A 19,044-nucleotide genomic window follows, 5' to 3' on the forward strand; every position below is an offset into this window, starting at 1 on the left:
CCTCAGGTCCCTGCCTCGGGGCTTGCTGCCTTCCAGCTCCCGGCCGGTCCCCGGCGGCAGCATGTCCCGCTCCGACGAGGTCAACCGGCTCACGGAGAGTGTCTATAGGGTGAGCCCCTTCGGCTCCCCCTCCCCGCCGGTCCCTTCCCTGCTGCCCCCGCCAGCCTCCCCACACCCGCCGGTCCCTCCCGTCCCTTCCCCGCTCCCCTTCCCTGCTCTCCTTCGCCAGCCCCCGCCCCCCTCCGCCGGCTCCTCTCACTTGATCCCCCGCCTGATTCTCTGCGCCCCCCTTACCTGCACAATTATTCTGCTACCTGACCCCGGCTGCGCTTCCTCACCGGACTCCTTCCATCTCTCTCGCCAGGAGCTTTTCTAGATCCCCCCTCCCAACCCCCCCGGAGCCCCGAGCCCCTTTGTTAGTCTGGCAGGGAAGCGTTTGGGGAATTGTTTTGGGGAGGGAGGGAGGGGTGATGGTGGAGGGTGCATGTGTGGAGGTAGATGGAGGGGGGTGGGTCTAGATTCCGTTGTCCCCCGTTTGCTCTGTCCCACCTGTGGGTGGGGGTTGGGGTGCTGGAGGCCCTGCTGCTCACTGGGTCCTGGGGATGGGTCAGTTGCAGGGTCTGGTCCCCTCGGCTTCTGGCCCTTTCTGGGGCTATAGGCCTTAACCCCAGCCCACGGGGCAGCCTTGAGGGTGTGGGGTCAATCTGGAGTCACCCCTGATTGCAACGGGGCCAGGTTCTGATCCCAGCTCCCCCTTAGTGTCAATCTGGAGTCACCCTTGTTTGCAGCGGGGCTGGGCTCTGATCTCAGCACCCGCTGGGTTCAATCCAGAGTCACCCCTGATTGCAGCGGCAGGTTCTGACCTCAGCACCCCAGCTCCACCCAGAGGCTGTTCACCGTGGAGATCAGGATTCCCCCTGAGGTTTGGACCCATTCCTGCTTGGCAGGGAATGAAGGGGGAAAAATGAACCCCCAAATGCTGGGGCGAGGGAGGGGGTCGGGGGGATGGTCTCCTGCCCATGTCACTGGTGGGTTCATTTGGTGTCCACGGGGAGCATCAGGTGCTGGGGTCTCAGCTCACTTCTATCCATCCATCCATCCTCCCACACATCCCTCCATCCCTGTCTGCACCTCTCCATCCCCAATCTAATCGCTCTATCCTCCCCCCAGTTATGCCAGGGACCCCTCCTTCCATCCCCCTCCATGCAGCCCCCACTCTGGGATCCCACCCAAGATGGGATGGGATCCCCCCCAAAGGGCTGTGGTGCCGAGCACTAGGGGGGCCTGCACCTTGTGTGGATTCTCCCCCCCCCCCCCGAGTCCTGCCAGCCCCTATCCCAGCTGACCAGGAGCCTGGGGGATTAGATTTGGGGCGGGTGGGCAGGGCACTGCAATTTCTCTCTGGAATCAGATTCTTTTAAAAGGCTAATTCGTTCCCGGGGAAACAGCCTGTGGGAGCCCAGAGAAATTGGGCTGGGCTCCAGACTCCTCTCGGATCCGCCCCCCCAGGGCCTGGGGGCCAGAGAACAGCCCCTGCTCAGCCCCCCCCGGCTACACCCCTCTGGTTCCACTGTTTCCGTGAGGCGGATCAGTCCATCTGTCTGTCCTCACCCCTGCATCTACATGTCTAGCGATAGCTACATGTCCCAGCTTGTTATTGTAGGGCCTACGCAGGCTGCTTTGCCATTGTAGGGTTGCTTGGGAACCCAGGAGTCCTGGCTCCCGGCTCCCAGCCCCCACCCCAAATCACTATACTCCCTTCCCCTCCCAGAGCCAGGGAGAGAACCCAGGAGTCCTGGCTCCCAGCCCCCCTGCTCTAACCCACCAGCCTCCACTGCCTTCCCAGAGCCAGGGAGAGAACCCAGGAGTCCTGGCTCCCCTCCCCCACGGGGACAATGTCTTTGCACCCGACCCGCTGTCCCTAAAGCCATCGGGCTGAGCCGACTGATCCGGGCTGAGCCGTCGCTGGACTCCCGAGTGCCGGGCAGGGAAGGGCTGGCAGCCGGCCGCAGCCCAGCGCCCAGGGGCCTTCGCTCCAGCCAGTCGCCCTCCTGCTGGGGCAGCCGGGCCGGGCCTGGCGCTGATACGCCCTCAGCCGGCCCCATCTGTCACCTGCCGGGGATTAGGGGCGCCAGAGTCCCGGGGCTCAGTATGGTGTCTGTCCCTCCCTCCTCCGTCTGTCCTCCCCCTCCCCATCATCTGTCCATCCATCTTCACACCCACCCCTCTATCCATCTGTCTCCCCATCCATCCTTCCATCCACCCCTCTATCCATCCGTTCGTTCACCCCCCACCCCTCTATCCATCTGTCCATCACCCCTCTATCCATCGGTCTGTCCACCCCCCCACCCCTGTCATCTGTCCATCCATCTTCACACCCACCCCTCTATCCTTCCGTTCACCCCTCTATCCATCCGTACGTCCACTCCCCGACTCCGGCCTCCATCCGTCTGTCCACCCCAACCCCTCTAGCCATCCCTCGCCCCACACCTCCTCATTTGTCTCTGTCCGTCTATCCACCCTTCTGTCCATCCCCGTACATGCTCTTCCGTCTGTCCGTCCATCCATCCCCATTCCCATCCACCCCTCGCCACACACTCCCTGAATCCGTCCCTCACCCCCTCTCCTAGCACCCCAGATGCCCCTTCAAGTGTCGCTTTGCTTAGAAATAAAATATCTTGGTATCCTTCAACGTAAATCTTCCAACACAAGGAGCCTGGTGGCACTTTAAAGACTAAGAGATTTATTTGGGCATAAGCTTTCGTGTGTGAAAAACCCACTTCTTCCGCTGCAAATGTAATGTAAATCCTGCCACCCCCCCACCCAGGATACTCAGCCTCCGCGCCCCAACCCAGAGGGGCTGCATCCCAGCACTGGCCAATGAGTTCCTGTATAGCCAGCCACCTGCGCCCCACCCCAGAGGGGCCATGTCCCAGTGCTGGGTCAGGGATCCCCTTATACCCAGCCCCACCCTAGAGGGGCTGCATTCCAGTGCTGGGCAAGGGGTCCCCATATACCCAGCCCCTGCACCCCACCCCAGAGGGGCCGTGTCCCAGAGCCGGGCGAGGGGCCTCATATACCCAGCCCCCGTGCCCCAATCCAGAGGGGCTGTGTCCCAGTGCTGGGCGAGAGGCCTCATATACCCAGCCCCTGCACCCCACCCCAGAGGGGCCGTGTCCCAGCGCCGGGTGACAGCACAAGCACTGTGGAGCTGTGATCACCCCCCTGTTTGGTGCAGGTGATTCTGGACCAGTTCAACCCCGGCCTGAAGAGTTTTGTCACGATGGGGAAGAGTTACCAACGAGCGCTCTCAGGTAAACTGCAATTTCCCCATGGACCCCCAGCCCATCCCTGGCCCTGGGGCTGGATGGGAGCCAGCACCCCCTAAAGGGGAAAGACCCCGCTCCGCATTCCCCACCCCCTGAGCCAGCCAGTCCCTGCCCCGAGGCCAGATGGGAGCCAGCGCCCCTAGAGGGGAAAGACCCCGCGCCCCATTCCCCCCGCCCCCGAGCCAGCCAGTCCCTGCCCCGAGGCTGGATGGGAGCCAGTGCCCCCCCAGAGGGGACAGGCCCCGTGCCCCATTCCCCGCCCCCTTGAGCCAACCAGTCCCTGCCCTGAGGCCGGATGGGAGCTGGCGCCCCCCAGAGGGGACAGGCCCCAGGCCCCATTCCCCGCCCCCCTGAGCCAGCCAGTCCCTGCCCCGAGGCTGGATGGAAGCTGGCGCTCCCCAGAGGGGATAGACCCCGTGTCAATCTCTCCATCAGCTGCTCTCTCTCCCGGCAGGGGTGACCGTAGCGGCCAAGGGTTATTTCGACGCCCTGGTGAAGCTGGGAGAATTGGCTAGCGACAGCCAAGGGTCCAAGGAGCTGGGTAGGTGATGCCTGGGACAGAGGCTGGGTGGGGGGAGGGGGCTGGGCCATCTGCTCCAGGTCAGATCCACAGGCCCATCTACTCCGGTATCCTGCCTCCTACCTACCCGCCTGGATCAGCACTATGGGCCCAGTGCCCCTGGCGTCCCACCCCACCCCCTAGGTCTGCATGCTGGGGCTTCCTGCTGCAGGAAAATGCTGTTTTCCTGCTGGAAACCAAGATTTCCTCCGGTCTCCACTCCCCCGTCCGGGGCTGGGCCGGCCTTGCAGACTGTGTGGAGGTGGGGGAGTGTGTCTGTGTCCTGAGAATTCCCCCCCCACCCCCCCTGCCACTACCATAGCTCAAGGTCCAGCCATCACCCTTCGCCCCTACCCCCAGGTTCCAGTTTTAACCCTTTATGGCCTGGGGGGCCAGCTCTCCCACACACTCTGCTGCCAGGGCCCAAATTTCCCCTCCCCCAGGGTGTGACCTGCCTAGGGGGAGGGAAGGAGGAGTTGAGAGGCTGGAGGGGGGGCTCAAAGAGGTGGTGGAGGTGGAGTGAGGGGGGCTGAAGGGGGGATTGTGTCTCTCTGCCTCTGGGGGATGTGGCCATGGTGCACACTGGGGTGTGTGTCGTGCATGGGGGGGGGGTGCATGCAGGGGTACGTGGGGCTGGTGATCAGTGTGTGAACGGGGGTGGGGGGGTGTAGCAGGTGGCGAGCATCTGGGAATTTGGAGAGGGGATTGTGCGAGAGCAAATTGTGGCAGGTGTGCGCAGGTTGAGGGAGGAGTGTGTGTGGGTGTGTGCAGATGGTGGGAGCCGGGAGGCGGGTGTGTGCAGATGGGCAGAGTGCGAGTTGTAGGGCAGTGTGGGGGTGACCGGCTGTGGAGCGGGGGAGCCGGCCCTGCTCGCCAAGGCTAATGTGATAGTGCCGGGCGTTTGCGGGGGATGTGTATTAACGGGTGGGGGGCCCTGCTCACACGCGTGTGGGAAAGGTGAGCCAGGCCCTGGGTGAGGGGGGCAGATGGGACCAGGCCCTTTTGCCCCACAGGAGATTATGGGATGGATTAACACCCCCCCCCACACACACACCTGTCATTTCCCCATCCCCCAGGGGACGCCCTGTTCCAGATGGCTGAGGTGCATCGCCAGATCCAGGTGCAGCTGGAGGAAACGGTGAGTATCCCCCCTCCCCCATATCACGTTATCCCTCCCCCCACCTCCCCAAAGCCCTGGGGTGCCTCCCACCCGCCCTCGCTGCCTTCTCAGCCACCCCCACGAGACTCCCCCCTGCACCCAGAACTACTCATTCACGGAGAACAGTTGGAGGGGAGGGGGGATACCGGGGATTGGGGTGACATGAAGGGGGGATATCATGGGGAAGATGTAAGGGGGGGAGGGGATCCCTTGTTCGCTGTCCCCCTCTCACCCCTCCACTCTGTCCCCCCCGCAGCTGAAGCTTTTCCACTCGGAGCTGCTGGCCCAGCTGGAGCAGAAACTGGAGCTGGATGTCAAGTACCTGATGGTGAGAGCCCCCCATGTGGTTCCCCCCGGTCCGGTGCCTGCTGCCCCTGCACCCAGCCCAGCGCCCCTGACTCCCCACAGCTTGGTGCCTGCCCCCCTGTGCCCCCATCCACCCAGCCCCCCGATGTACCCCCCCATTTCCCCCTTTCCAATTTCCCACCCCTACCAAAGGCTTTGGCCCATTGTGGCTGTGAAAGGCCTTTGCCATCTCCCTGCCTCAATTTCTCCAGTTGCACCATTCATAAGTTTCAGATTAGGGTCCCTGTCACACTGGGTGTTGCGTGCGCACACACACACACATACACACACACCGCAACTGAGATGTGTGGGGGGGGTGTCCCCATCACACTGCATAGAACCCCCTCTGACTGAGATCTGGGGGGGTCCCTGTCATACTGGACGCTGCACAGACCAAGCTGGCCCTGCTTAGGGTCCTGGGGAGTCATATTCGCTCTCCCCCCAGCCCCAGCCCCGGGGCAAGCTGACCCCCCTGCTCTCCGGCGCCCCTCAGGCCACCCTGAAGAAGTACCAGAGTGAGCACCGGGCCAAGGCAGAGGCCATTGAGAAGTGCCAGGCCGAGCTAAAGAAACTGCGCAAGAAATGCCAGAGCAGCAAGAACCCCCAGAAATACGGGGATCGCGAGGTGCAGGTGAGCTGGGGATTGGGACTGGGGGGGGACCATGAGGTGCCGGGGGGTGGGGACTAAGAGGTGCTGGGAAGGGTAAATCCGGTGGAGAGCCCTTAATCTGGGAGCAAGGTCTGGAATAGGGGTCTGCCCCACAGGGCCGAGATCCTCCCCTTCCCCCCACATGTTGACATTCCTGCCCAGTCCCACGCTCGCACACACGGCGCGCTCGGCACAGGCTAGACCGCAGTGGAGCTGCCCTGAACACGCCTGCACATGAGCCCGATGTGCTAAAACATGGGGAAACGCTAACACGCATGGCACACACGGTGTCCCAGGGCTGGAACGGGGTAGACGTGTAATGTACACGCCAATGCGCAGTAATACGTGACAGACACCCACACCCACAGGCAGGCACATGCGTGGGCACACAGGCACAGGGAAAAGCCTCTGTATCTCCAGGGCTGTCCGACCGGGGGGGGTGGGGGGTGGCAGAAAGGACCCCAGGCCACAACCCCCCCCAGCCCCCCAAGGGGCCCCTGGCAGCGAGGGGCAGAGCTTGGGAAAACAATGGGATCGGCCAGGCTCCCGCAGGAGACACAGAGCTGTCACGTCCGGCCGGAAGCCGCAGCAGGATGTCAGTGCCAGAGGCTGGGGGAGGCCGGGGCAGGTTGGGAGCTCCCCCACCCCGCTCCCTGCAGCGCCCCCGGCGGCCAGAGGTGGGCGCTGCTGTCTTGGGAACGGTGGCTCGGGTCGCAGGCGGGATCGGGGCCCTGTGGGGCTCGCAGCTCCGAAGGGTTTTAACATTCTTTGGCCAGCTGGTGCCTGGGACCCTAATCTCCATAAGGGGCTTTGAATGGATGTACTGGGAGGGGGGCATACACTGGGGGGGCACCCACGCTGGGTGCAGGGGGAGACAAAATTGTGGGATGCAGAGTGGAATAGTTTCTGGCAGGTGTCTCATGCCACCCCCGCCAGGTAGTTCTCTGCCCCCTTGCCTCTGCTCAATGGGTCTCCCCCCTGCATTCACTCCCCTCCCCCCTCATTAGCATGTCAGGCACCTGCTCCTTCCCCCCCCCCCACTCCCTGCCTTGGCTCTGGAAGGCCCCCCTTTGTCGGCACCCATTGCCTGGGGAACCATTACTTAGGGGTCACGGCCCCCATTCTACAGACTGCCAGAGGGAGTGGGGGGAAGTGGGGCGGGCAAGGGGGGGATGGTGGTAACCCTTCTCCCCACCAGGGCCTGCTATGGGGAGGGGGGCAGGGGACTGTGGGGGGGGTGTTAACCCTTCCCCCACCAAATCCAATGTGGAGTGTCAGGGTCTGATATGGGGATGTTATTTGGGGTCCAGTGTGGAGTGTCAGGGTCTGATATGGGGGTGTTATTTGGGGTCCAGTGTGGGACATCACGGTCTGATGTGGGGGGCTATTTGGGGTTTAATATGAGGTGTCAGACCAATATGGGGAGGATTATCTGATGCAGGGTTGATATCTAGGCCCAGTTCTGAAGTGGTGAGGTCTGATATTGGGGTGATTCGTGCCCCCCATGCTCTGATGCCCCCTTGGACTCTTTTCTGCGCCCCCCTCCCCCCAGTACGTAGAGGTGATGAGTGCCAAGCAGAGCGAGCTGGACCGCTTTGTGGCGGAGGGATACAAGGCTGCTCTGACCGAGGAGCGCCGCCGGTACTCGTTCCTGGTGGATCGCCAGTGCGCTGTGTCCAAGCACTTCAGTGCCTACCATGCCAAGGTGAGCTGCCCGCCCCGTATCCCTCCGCCCCCGTGGGATCCCTCCATCCCCTGGGGGGGCATGCACACCCCGTATCCCTCCGCTGCCGAGGGGCCACGTAGACCTTGTATCCTTCCACGTGCTGGGGAGGGGGGGGGGGCACACCCCGTATCCTTCCACTCCATATCCCTCCGCTCCCGAGGGGCCACGTACACCCCGTATCCCTCCACCCCGTATCCTTCCACCTGCTGGTGAGGAGGCATGCACACCCCGTATCCCTCCGCCCCGTATTCCTCCACCTGCTGGGGAGGGGTTGCACACCCCGTATCCTTCCACCCCATATCCCTCTGCCCCCATGGGATCCCTCCATCCCCTGGGGAGGGGCCATGTACACGCCGTATCCCTCCGCCCCGTATCCTTCCACTGGTGGGGAGGGGGCCGCACGCCCCATATTCTTCCACCCTGTATCCTTCCACTTCATATCCCTCTGCCCTGTATCCTTCCACTGCTGGGGAGGGGGCCGCATGCCCCATATCCTTCCGCCCCATAGCCTTCCACCTCGTATCCTTCCACTGCTGGGTAGAAGTCACGCACTCCCCGTATCCTTCCATCCTGTATCCCGCCACCCCCGCAAAGAATCCCCTAGGGGGACGTCACCTGCACCCTTCCACCTTGTGCGCCCTACCACCACTGGGGGGGGCAGTGCGGACGAGCCCCCAGAGGGCAGCACAGGCCCCATGTTAGGGGATGTGGGGGAGTGGTGTAGTTCCTATGGGGCCCTGGTTGGGGGTCACGCTGTGGACTGGGTGTGGGGGAAGTGGGAGCCCCGTGGAGGGTGGGGGCTCCCCTGGCTGGGCATGTGGGGCAGCGTAGGGCCTCCCCTCACCCATCTCTGCCCCCCGGCCCGCAGGTGAAGGAGCTGCTGGGGGCCAAGCTGCCCGGCTGGCAGCAGTCCTGCGTCCAGCCCACCCGCCTGCCCGACCGCGCTCTGGCCCTGGTGAAGCAGACGGCCAACAGCCCTGCCGCGTCCGCCATCTCTGACCCGCTGCCTGCCCCCCAGCCCCTGGAGGTGCCCCCCGAGCTGGCCCCCCTGCTGGGGGGCGGGGGGCTGGCCCTCAACCATGTACGTCTTTCCCCTGGGGGATGGGGAGGGGCGCCATTGCCTGGCGGGGAGAGACCTGGACTCCTGGGTCCCCTTCCCAACAGAGATGGTGACTTGGGCACTACGGGAGAGGGGTAGGGTCCCCCTGGCAGTGACCTGGCTTCCTGGGTCCTCATCCCCAGCTAGGATGGTGACCTGGACTCCTGGGTCCATTTTCCAAGGGCAGAGCCCCTGGGACGGCGACTTGGACACCTGGGTCCATTTTCCAAGGGCAGAGCCCCTGGGAGGGTGACTCGGACTTCTGGGTCCTCAAACCCAGCTGGGAGGGCGACCCTGATCCCCAGTGAGCAGAGCCCCGCCCCTCTGCCCCCCATCTCTCCCTCCGCAGCGCGTCTCATTGCAGGAAGCGACTCCGCTCCCCAACGGCGACTCTCACCGCACCCGGGGCTCCCGTGACCTGGGGCACCCACCCGCCAGCGAGCCCCTCACCGTCCCGCTAGGCCTGCCGGCCCCACAGCCTGCACCAGCCACCCAGACCCTGCCGCCACCCAGGGCCAGCGACGGCTACTCCTGTACCCTGCCCATCCCCCGCAAAGCCTCCGCGGAGACCCGCCTTGCCACACTCAGTAAGTGGCCACCGGTGCCCCTCACTCCCGACCCACAGCCCCCTGCCAGCCCAGCCCCCTCAGTCCTGCCAGCGCCCCTCACTCCCGACCCGCAGCCCCCTGTTAGCCCAGCCCTGGGCTCCCCCCTGCCCTGCCGGTGCCCCTCACTCCTGACCCACAGCCCCCTGCCAGCCCAGCCCCCTCAGTCCTGCCAGCGCCTCTCACTCCCAACCCGCAGCCCCTGTCAGCCGAGCCCTGGGCTCCCCCCTGCCCTGCCGGTGCTCCTCACTCCTGACCCACAGCCCCTGCCAGCCCAGCCCAGCCCCCTCAGCTCTGCCAGTGTCCCTCACTCCCAACTCGCAGCCCCTGCCAGCCCAGCCCAGCCCCCTCAGCTCTGCCGGTGCCCCTCACTCCCGACCCGCAGCCCCCTGCTAGCCCAGCCCTGGGCTCCCCCCAGTTCTGCCAGTGCCCCTCACTCCCGACCCGCAGCCCCTGGCCAGTCCAGCCCTGCTCCCCACCAGCAGCCCTGCCGGTGCCCCTCACTCCCGACCTGCAGCCCCCTGTACCCCAGCGCCCCTCCCCCCCTGTGCCAGTGCCCCTCACTCCCGACCCGCAGCCCCCTGAGCTAGCCTGGCCCTGGGCTCCCCCCAGCTCTGCCAGTGCCCCTCACTCCCGACCCGCAGCCCCTGCTAGCCCAGCCCTGGCTCCCCCTCAGCTCCTGCCTCAGTGCCCCTCACTCCGGACCCACAGCCCCCTGCTAGCCCAGCCCTGGGCTCCCCCCAGCTCTGCCAGTGCCCCTCACTCCGACCCGCAGCCCCTGCTAGCTCCCCTGGGCTCCCCCCAGCTTCTGCCAGTGCCCCTCACTCCCGACCCGCAGCCCCTGCCAGTCCCAGCCCTGCTCCCCCAGCCCTGCCAGTGCCCCTCACTCCCGACCGCAGCCCCTGCTAGCCCAGCCCTGCTCCCCACCAGCCCTGCCAGTGCCCCTCACTTCCCGACCCGCAGCCCCCTGTTACCCCAGCCCTGGCCTCCCAGCCTGCCCGTGCCCCTCACTCCCGACCCGCAGCCCCCTGCTAGCTCTGGCCCTAGGCTCCCCCAGCTCTGCCAGTGCCCCTCACTCCCGACTCGCAGCCCCCTGCTAGCCCAGCCTGGGCCTGCCCCTCACTCCTGGAAACCGCAGCCCCTCACTCCCCCTGCTCCGCAGTGCCCTGCACTCCCAGCCCAGCCCCTGCGGCTCCCCCCACCCCAGCCTCTGCCAGTGCCCCTCACTCCGGACCCGCAGCCCCCTGCTCGCCCGGCCACTCGTCCCCCACCTGCCCTGCCCCTCACTCCTGACTCGCAGCCCTGCTAGCCCTGGCCCTGGCTCCCCCTGCCCTGCCCCTCAACGCTTCGGATCTCGCAGCCCCCTGCTTAGCCTGGCCCTGGGATCCCCCCTGCCCTGCCCCACACTCCCTGGACTCGCAGCCCCCTGCTATGCCTGGCCCTGGGCTTCTCCCCTGCCCGGCCCCTTCACTCCCGACTCGCAGCCCACTGCTAGCCTGGCCATGGGCTCCCCCTGCCCTGCCCCTCCCTCCCAGACTACGCAGACCCCTGCATAAGCCCGGCCCTGGGCTCCCCCATGCCCTGCCCCTCACTCGCCGAACTCGCCAGCCCCCTGCTAGCGCCGGCCCTGGCTCCCCCCTGCCCTGCGCCCTCACTCCCGATCTCGCAGCTCCCCTGCTAGCCCGGTCCTGCGGCTCCGCCCCTGCCTGTGCGCGCTTCACTCTCGACTCGCAGCCCCTGCTGAGCCTGGCCCTGGATCCCCCCTGCCCTGCCCCTCGATACTTCCCACGACTCTTCAGCCTCCCTGCTACTCTGGCCGCTGGGCTCTCCCCCTGCCCTGCCCTCACTCCCGACTCGCCACCCCCCTGCTAGCCTGGCCCTGGTCTCCCCCCTCCCTGCCCCTCACTCCCCGACTCGCAGCCCTCGCTGCCTAGCCCGGCCTCGGGCTCGCCCCTGCCTGCCGCTCTCAACTCCCGACTTGCAGCCCCGCTGCTAGCCCGCCCTGGCTCCCCCCAGCCCTGCCCCCTCAACTCAGCCGACTCGCAAGCCCCCTGCTAGCGCGCGCCTCTGGCTCTCTCGCGCTGCCTCTCCCCTGCCCTGCCCCTCACTCCCGACTCGCAGCCCCCTGCTAGCCTGGCCCTGGGCTCCCCCCTGCCCTGCCCCTCACTCCCGACTCGCAGCCCCCTGCTAGCCTGGCCCTGGGCTCTCCCCTGCCCTGCCCCTCACTCCCGACTCGCAGCCCCCTGCTAGCTCCCACACGTTTGCTGCTGCAGCTGAGCCTGACTGGCTTGTCCCACGTGTGACCCCAGATGGGGGCGTCCCAGCCACCACTAGTTTCCAGCCTCCCTGGCACATGATGCAGGCTCTTTGGGAGAGTTGTTGGGGGGGAGGGTGACCCCATTCTGGGGGGAAGCTGCCCCCCCACCCCCCGCCAGGTCTGGGCGATTTGCCTGGCCTAAGCCAATTAAGAGTCCAGCGCTGAGCAGCTTGTTCTGATTCCGTATCCTGGACTGACCCGGCCGGGGCTGGGGCAGGACTGGGGGTGGGGGTGGGGCTCTGCGGGTTCCTGGCCAGTCACTCAGATCTCTCTCCCCACCATCCAGTTTTTATCTCTACCCGTTTCCCCTCCTCTGAGCTCCCCCGGGTCCCCTCGTGTGTTCCCCTGGGACACCCCGAAGCCCCCCCGCTGCCCTCCTCCTCTAAGACCCCCCTACATATCCTCTGTGTGCCCAGCGCCAGGAAGCGGGGGGAAATCCCCAGCCTGACCCCCCCTACTCTCCCCCCCCCAGCAGAGAACAGGACCCTGCCGCGGGTCGGGGCGCTGGCCGAGCGGCGCCGGGTGCAGGCTGTGTTCTCCCACACGGCCGGCGAGAGCAGCACCCTGCTCAACTTCCAGGAGGGTGACGTCATCGCGCTGCTGGTGGCCGAGGCGCGGGACGGCTGGCACTACGGGGAGAACGAGGCCACGCACATGTGAGCACCCCCGCCCGCCCGCGCTAACCACTAGCCCCCGCACAGCCGGGAGAGAACCCAGGAGTCCTGCCTCCCGCCCCCACCCCCTCCTCTCCTCTCCTCTCCACCCCTCCCACAGCCCAGGAGAGAACCCAGGAGTCCTGGCTCACCCCCTTCCCTCCCATCCCACAGCCCGGGAGAGAACCCAGGAGTCCTGGCTCCCCTCCCCTCCCATCCCACAGCCCGGGAGAGAACCTAGGAGTCCTGGCTCACCCCCTTCCCTCCCATCCCACAGCTGGGGAGAGAATCCAGGAGTCCTGGCTCACCCCCTTCCCTCCCATCCCACAGCCGGGGAGAGAATCCAGGAGTCCTGGCTTCCCCCATAGCTCCCACTCCACAGCCAGGGAGAGAACTGAGGAGTCCTGCCTCCCACCCCACTTCCTCTCCTCTTCACCCCTTCCACAGCCCGGGAGAGAACTCAGGAGTCCTGACTTTCCCCCTCCCCTCCCTTCCCACAGCTGGGGAGAGAACCCAGGAGTCCTGGCTCCCAGCCCCACCTCCCTCACTAGACTCCCCTCCCCTCTCAGAGCCAGGGATGATGGATCCGGGCTTCTGAGTTCCAAGTCCCTGGTCCGGATCTGGGTCCCGGTGGGGCCCTCGCTGGGCTCTGCGGGGCTGTGACCTCAGCCACTCTCTGGGGGGAGGGTCCAGGTGTGTCTCCATCCTGCCTGAGCTCTGCTCCCCCCACCCCCAGGAAAGGCTGGTTTCCCTTCTCGTACACCCGACCTGTCCCCCCTGCCGAGACCCCCGAGAAACCCCACGGCAGGTGAGCTGGGGGCTGGGCGTGCCATGAGGTGGGCAGGGAGAGGGGGAATAGGGGGTGACAGCTGGAGGAGTGGGGGCTGGGGGCTTGGAGAGGATGGGGGGCCAGGCAAGTGGTATTTGAGTGGGGGAAGCGGGTGGGGGATGGGAGAAGGTAAGGGAGGGGGCAGAGCGGGATAGAGGAGGTGGTGCTGAGCTGGTGGCAGGATGCGGGGCACAGAGAGGGGGAGATTGGGGCTGGAGTGGGGAGAGTATGGGGGAGGCTTGTTTTAACCCTGTCTCTCCCCCACCCCAGTTTTCCCCTGAGCAAACTGAACAGCAGCAGCACGGGGACCCTGGACAAAGCGGGGTGCGTGGCTCCCAGCCCGGAAGGGGGCCGCGGGGGGGCCACCTTGCGCTACGCCCCCTCCCCCCGCTCCAGCACCTTCCGCCAGCGCCCCTATAGCATGATGAACCCTGACCTGTCCCAGGTGAGTTGGGGGAGGAGCTTGCAGGCGAGCGCCACCCGCTGGCCACTGGCTGGATCCTGGGGTCCCTCGGCTCCTCTTGGGGCGCAGCTCCTCCCCTGCTCTTTCCTCCTGAGGCCTGGAGCCTGCTGCCCAGCCCTGAGTGTGCCCCAACCCTCAAGACTCCCCAGCCACCCCCCGGCCCCCAGCCACGCCTCCAGGGTGCCAGCCCAGCTGGGGGGTGCAGGGGCAGTAGCTCCCCGTAGCCTTGGAAGCTGTTCCATTGCAATGACCAGGCACTTCACGTTGATGACCCTCCGTTGGTGGCGCTTTGCCTGCCCGCCCCCGGAGTGCCAGGCTGGCCAGGGGCACAGGGGGCCGGCAGCATGGCACGGAGACCAGGAGCGAATTGGTCAGTTGTCTAGTACCCCCAAACTACCACCAAGAGGGCCCCACTAAAGAACCCCACACCCCGTCCTCCTGCAATCCGTGCCACCTGGGGCCAAGTGTGGGCATTGCAGGGCCAGCCTGCTGAACACCACGTGCCCCACCCCCTGTGCCCCCCCACTCTCCCCGTCTCACTCTCCGGCTAATGCGATTCTCTCCTTCCTCTTCCCAGTTAGCGAACGAATTTGGGAGCCCCCAGAACTCCTCCCCGTCCAGGTGAGAACAGCGAGGTCCGCGCCCCCCACCCCGGGGCTCCAACCCTAGGATTCTCCCTCCTCCCCCTCGATGGCCCAAGTGCCAGGATTCACCCCCTCCAGCCCCCCACCCATCAGGATAACCTCCTACCCGGGCACTGGCACCCAGATTTATGTCCCCCCCCAGCTCCCACTGAGGCCCCATGACCCATGCCCTCTCTCCCCCCCGCCAGGTCTAACCCCTTCGCTCACGTCAGGCTGAAGCGGACGGTGACCAACGACCGCTCGGCCCCGCTGATCCAGTGAGACCCCGAGGGCGCCCGCCGATCGCCCCCGGGGGGAGAGATGCCAGGAGCCCCCTGCTCGGAAAGGACTGGGGAGCTGGCGTGGGCCTCCCCCCCATGCAGCCCGCGGCTCCCTCTAGTGGCGGCTTTGCAGAAGAGCATCCCAACAGCGGGTCTTGGGCTGTATCGGGCAGCGGGAGGGATTGGGGTTCGAATCCCACCGGCAATGTCTGGAAGCGGTGGGGGGAGCAGGAATGGAAGTGGGCCCTAGGGAGCCAGAGTGTGGGGGGATGGGGGAAGGGAGGGAGAGGGAGAGACTGCCTCCCGAGATAGAAGTGCCTCCCGAGGGCTCTGCCCACCCTAAAGCAACCCCTTCTTTGGGTTATGTGTGTATCTGTCCGTCCCCCCTTGCACCGCTCTGTCATCCCCCTACACACATCCATCTCCTCTGCACTCCTCTGTCTGCCCCCCATGCCCCCCCATCCATCTGTCCTCCTGTGCACACATCCGTCCCCTGCCCAACCCTCTATCCATCGGTCCCAGCTCCCCCGGGGGGCTGCTGCGCCCGAGCTTTTCACCAGTCCTTCGGCGGAGCCCGTCAGTGCCAGGCCCTGCATCCTTTCCCCCTGGGCTCCAGCTCCCCTGCTTCCCCCCGGGAACTCTGCCCAGCCGACCAGCCAAAGCCAGCCACCTGGGGGAGCCCCTCATCCCCTGCAGGGCCCCCGGCAGCGCTGCCCGGATGTGGGGAGCCCCGAGGTTCACCACCCACCGCCACCTCGGCCCATTGTCCCTGCTGGGTTCCTGGCTGGAGCGTCCCCTCCTTAGGGGGGTTAATTGCCCCGCGACAGGTGGCAGGTGGCTAACGGGAGGCCGAGGTTTTAAGCCCGGCTTCAGTGCCGGGCCAAGGGGGTGAAACTCGAGGGCAGAGCAGAAGGCGCCCAGAGGTGGGTGGGGAAGGGAAATCCTGTCTCGCCCACCGACGTGTGGCCACGGGGGTGTGTGGGTCTAGCATCCTTGAACAAGGCTCTGAAGCAAAGCAGGCTGGGCCCAGAGCGAAGCGGGTGGTTAAAAGACAGGCATTTTTCAGTCCGGAGAGCGATAGATGGGGGGTGCCCCAGGGCCTGGGCTGTGCAGTGGACTCAGAAAAGCAGACGGGGCGAACACTGAGGAAACACTTGCAGACGAGACAAACTGACTCTGGATCGTTAAGTCCAAAGTGCCCGGCGAAGAGCCCCCCAAAAGATCTCCCAGAACAGGGCGACTGGGCCGTGAAACACGGGGTTGAGAAACGTGATGCTGAAAACCGTCCTCCCAGCTGTACCTACGCCAGGAGGGGATCGAGATTAGCCCCCGAGACAGAGATGGCAGAGTCAGGATCATTCGCTGCAAACGTCAGGGAAAGGGAGGTGAGGAAACGGGGAGAGAATCGGACAGACGCCCTAGTGCCGCCCTATAAACTCAGGGCGCAGCCACCCCTTGAATACGGCGGGCGGTTTGGGTCGCCCCAGCTCCAAACTGATCTGTTCGCGTCGGGAAAAGTGTGGAGAAGGTCAGAGAAACGATGCGGAGGTGGAACAGCTTCCGGCTGAGGAGAGAGGAAAAGGCCGGGCACCGTTCAGAGAGGGCGAAGGGGGATGTGAGAGGGCTGTGAAATCGGGACGGGGATGGAGACGGGGAAGTGCTATTTACCCCTTCACATGAGGTGAGAACCAGGGTTTAGCTGATGAAATGAACAAGCAGCAGGTTGAAAACAAAGCGACGGCAGCACTGTCAACCTGGGGAACTCCCTGCCAGGGGATGCCAGGAAGGGCGAAAGTCAGACGGGGTTCGAGAGTGGGTCCAGCGCTGGTGGTCATGGGGGCAACCCAGGCTCTGGGTGTCCCTAAACCTCTACCTGCCCAAAGCCAGAAGCAGCCGGTGGGGTGTTCACGCAACAGTCGCCCTGTTCGGTTCATTCTCCGTGATGCAATGGGCGCCAGCCACTGGAGGCAACAAGCCACTGGGCCGGCGACTGTTCTTCCCGGGTCCTCGGGGGCTCGTTGGCTGTGTGGTTCCTCTGTCAATTGGGATCATTTCCAACTGCCCCTTTAACTTCCCATTCATCCCCCCCCCACGGTCCATGGTCTCACCCCCATGGCACCAGCTCTGTCCCGAGAGCGGCTTTGTAACCATTCGGCCCCCATGGGAGAGCTGCACAAAACAGAGGGAAACTGAGGCAAACACGGGCCTCAAAAATATTACAGCAAATTTCAAGCTCCTCATGCCATCCGTCAATAGAATTCTAGGTATGTGTCCATCCGTCCCCCCCACACCCTCTCTGTCTATCTATCCATCCCCCAAGCCCTGTATCTATCCACCCATCTCCCCCCAACCACCTTTTATCTACCCATCCATCCATCCATCCCCCAAGCCCTGTATCTATCCATCAAACTTCCCCCACCTCTATCCATCCATCCCTCCATCTCCCAAGCCCTGTATCTATCCCTCCATCTTCCCCCCACCTCTATCCATCCATCCCCCCAAGCCCTGTATCTATTCAACTTCCCCCCATCCCCTCTATCCATCCATCTTCCCCCCCAAACCCTGTATCTATCCAACTTCCTCCCACCGTCTCCATCTACCCATCCATCCCTCCCCCAAGCCCTGTATCTATCCCTCCATCTTCCCCCCAAGCCCTGTATCTGTCCAATTTCCCCCCACCTCTACCCATCCATCCATCCCCCAAACCCTGTATATATCCATCAAACTTCCCCCACCTCTATCCATCCATCTATCCATCCATCCCCCAAACCCTGTATCTATCCAACTTCCCCCCACCCCCTCTATCCATCCATCCATCCATCTTCCCCCCCAAACCCTGTATCTATCCAACTTCCTCCCACCATCTCTATCTACCCATCCATCTGTCCCCCAAGCCCTGTATCTATCCCTCCATCTTCCCCCCAAGGCCTGTATGTATCCATCCAACTTTCCCCCACCGTCTATCTAGCCATCCATCCCCCAAGCCCTGTATCTATCCACCCATCTCCCCCCAACTGCCTCGTATCTACCCATCCATCCATCCATCCATCCCCCAAGCCCTGTATCTATCCATCAAACTTCCCACACCTCCTCTATCCATCCATCCATCCCCCAAACCCTGTATCTATCCCTCCATCTTCTCCCGCACTTCTATCCATCTCCCCCCCCACTGCCTCCATCCATCCATCCCCCAAGCCCTGTATCTATCCAACTTTCTCCCACCGCCTCTATCCCTCCATCTTCCCCCCAAGCTGTGTATCTATCCATCTGTCCATCCCCTGCCTCTTGTCTATCCATGTCCCCTCCACACCGCCTCTATCCATCCATCTCTCCACACCGCCTCTATCTATCCATCCATCCCCCCACCCCTGTATCCATCCATCCATCCATCCCTTCTTCCACACCCCTCTCTCCATGCCTCCCAGCACACCCCAAATAGCTCTCGGTCTGTCCCCCACCCATGGCTCTGTCCATTTTCTGTGTCCACCTCCCCCCACCCCCCGCCTTTTTGCTCTATGTCCAGCCCTCTCCTGCTGACACAAGTTGCCTGCTGTGGGAACAACCCAGGACACCCTGAAAAGTGCCTTGTCTGTTTCCAGACCCACAGCTGGGCTACCGGAGGGGGGGGGGAGGTGCTGAGCCCTATAACCCCTCTCCCCCCACCAAACTATGGCTGGAGGATGCTGTATTTAGAACTGCATCAAACAGAACCATGGATGCCTGCCCCCCGAGGGGAGCGCAGTGCCCCCTGCTGGGCATATGGGGGGAAGCAGCACCAGGGGGGGCGTGTGGGCTCTGTTACAGTCTTGATGTGACTATGGGAATTACACCTAGACTGATACTAAACCATGTGTGTCCAGCTGTCTGTGGCGCCCCCTGCTGGAGGGGACAGGGCCTGTGCTGTGTGTGTCCCTGGCGCCCCCTGCTGGAAGGGCCGGGCCCTGCGCTGTGTGTGTGTGTCCCTGGCGCCCCTTGCTGGAGGGGAGAGGCCCTGCGCTGTGTGTGTCCCTGGTGCTCCCTGCTGGAGGGGCCTGGCCTTGTGCTCTGTGTGTGTGTGTGTGTCCGTCCGTCCCTGGTGCCCCCTGCTGGAGGGGCTGGGCCCTGTGCTCTGTGTGTGTGTCCGTCCCTGGCGGCCCCTGCTGGAGGGGCCGGTGTGTGTGTGTGTCTCTCTCTCTCCCTGGTGCCCCCTGCTGGAGGGGCTGGGCCCTGCGCTGTGTGTCCCCCTGGTGCCCCCTGCTGGAGGGGACAGGCCCACGCTGTGGGTGGGTGCAGAGGGCACTGGGAAAAGCCCTTCTGTAGCTTGGACAATGCAGCCTCTGACCCCATTATTAATAAAGTTTAATTTAAATCCCTCTCTGAGGCCTCACTGAACTGGGGGGGGGGCAGCCCTGCACTCCCCCCCCGCTG

The 19,044-nt window shown here is 64.7% G+C and overlaps 1 protein-coding gene across 3 annotated transcripts; it reads left to right on the plus strand.

Annotated features, from left to right (window-relative positions):
* Positions 1–14,850, plus strand: LOC116834911 (BAR/IMD domain-containing adapter protein 2-like). 3 transcript variants are annotated; one of them, XM_032797331.2, is made up of 14 exons: positions 1–109; positions 3,239–3,314; positions 3,784–3,870; positions 4,965–5,026; positions 5,304–5,375; positions 5,886–6,023; positions 7,594–7,746; positions 8,636–8,848; positions 9,216–9,453; positions 12,261–12,444; positions 13,178–13,249; positions 13,541–13,715; positions 14,311–14,354; positions 14,566–14,850. In XM_032797331.2, the coding sequence occupies exons 1-14, from the start codon at positions 62–64 to the stop codon at positions 14,636–14,638; spliced, it is 1,635 nt and encodes a 544-aa protein (XP_032653222.1). In that variant the 5' UTR covers positions 1–61; the 3' UTR covers positions 14,639–14,850. The 3 variants fall into 3 exon arrangements, with proteins under 3 accessions (XP_032653222.1, XP_032653224.1, XP_032653223.1); XM_032797332.2 differs by lacking the exon at positions 1–109 and adding an exon at positions 2,560–2,801; XM_032797333.2 differs by lacking the exon at positions 8,636–8,848.
* The last annotated feature ends 4,194 nt before the right edge of the window (positions 14,851–19,044 follow it).

The sequence above is a fragment of the Chelonoidis abingdonii genome, chromosome 11 (assembly GCF_003597395.2).
Source record: "Chelonoidis abingdonii isolate Lonesome George chromosome 11, CheloAbing_2.0, whole genome shotgun sequence".
NCBI classification, from domain to species: domain Eukaryota; kingdom Metazoa; phylum Chordata; order Testudines; family Testudinidae; genus Chelonoidis; species Chelonoidis abingdonii.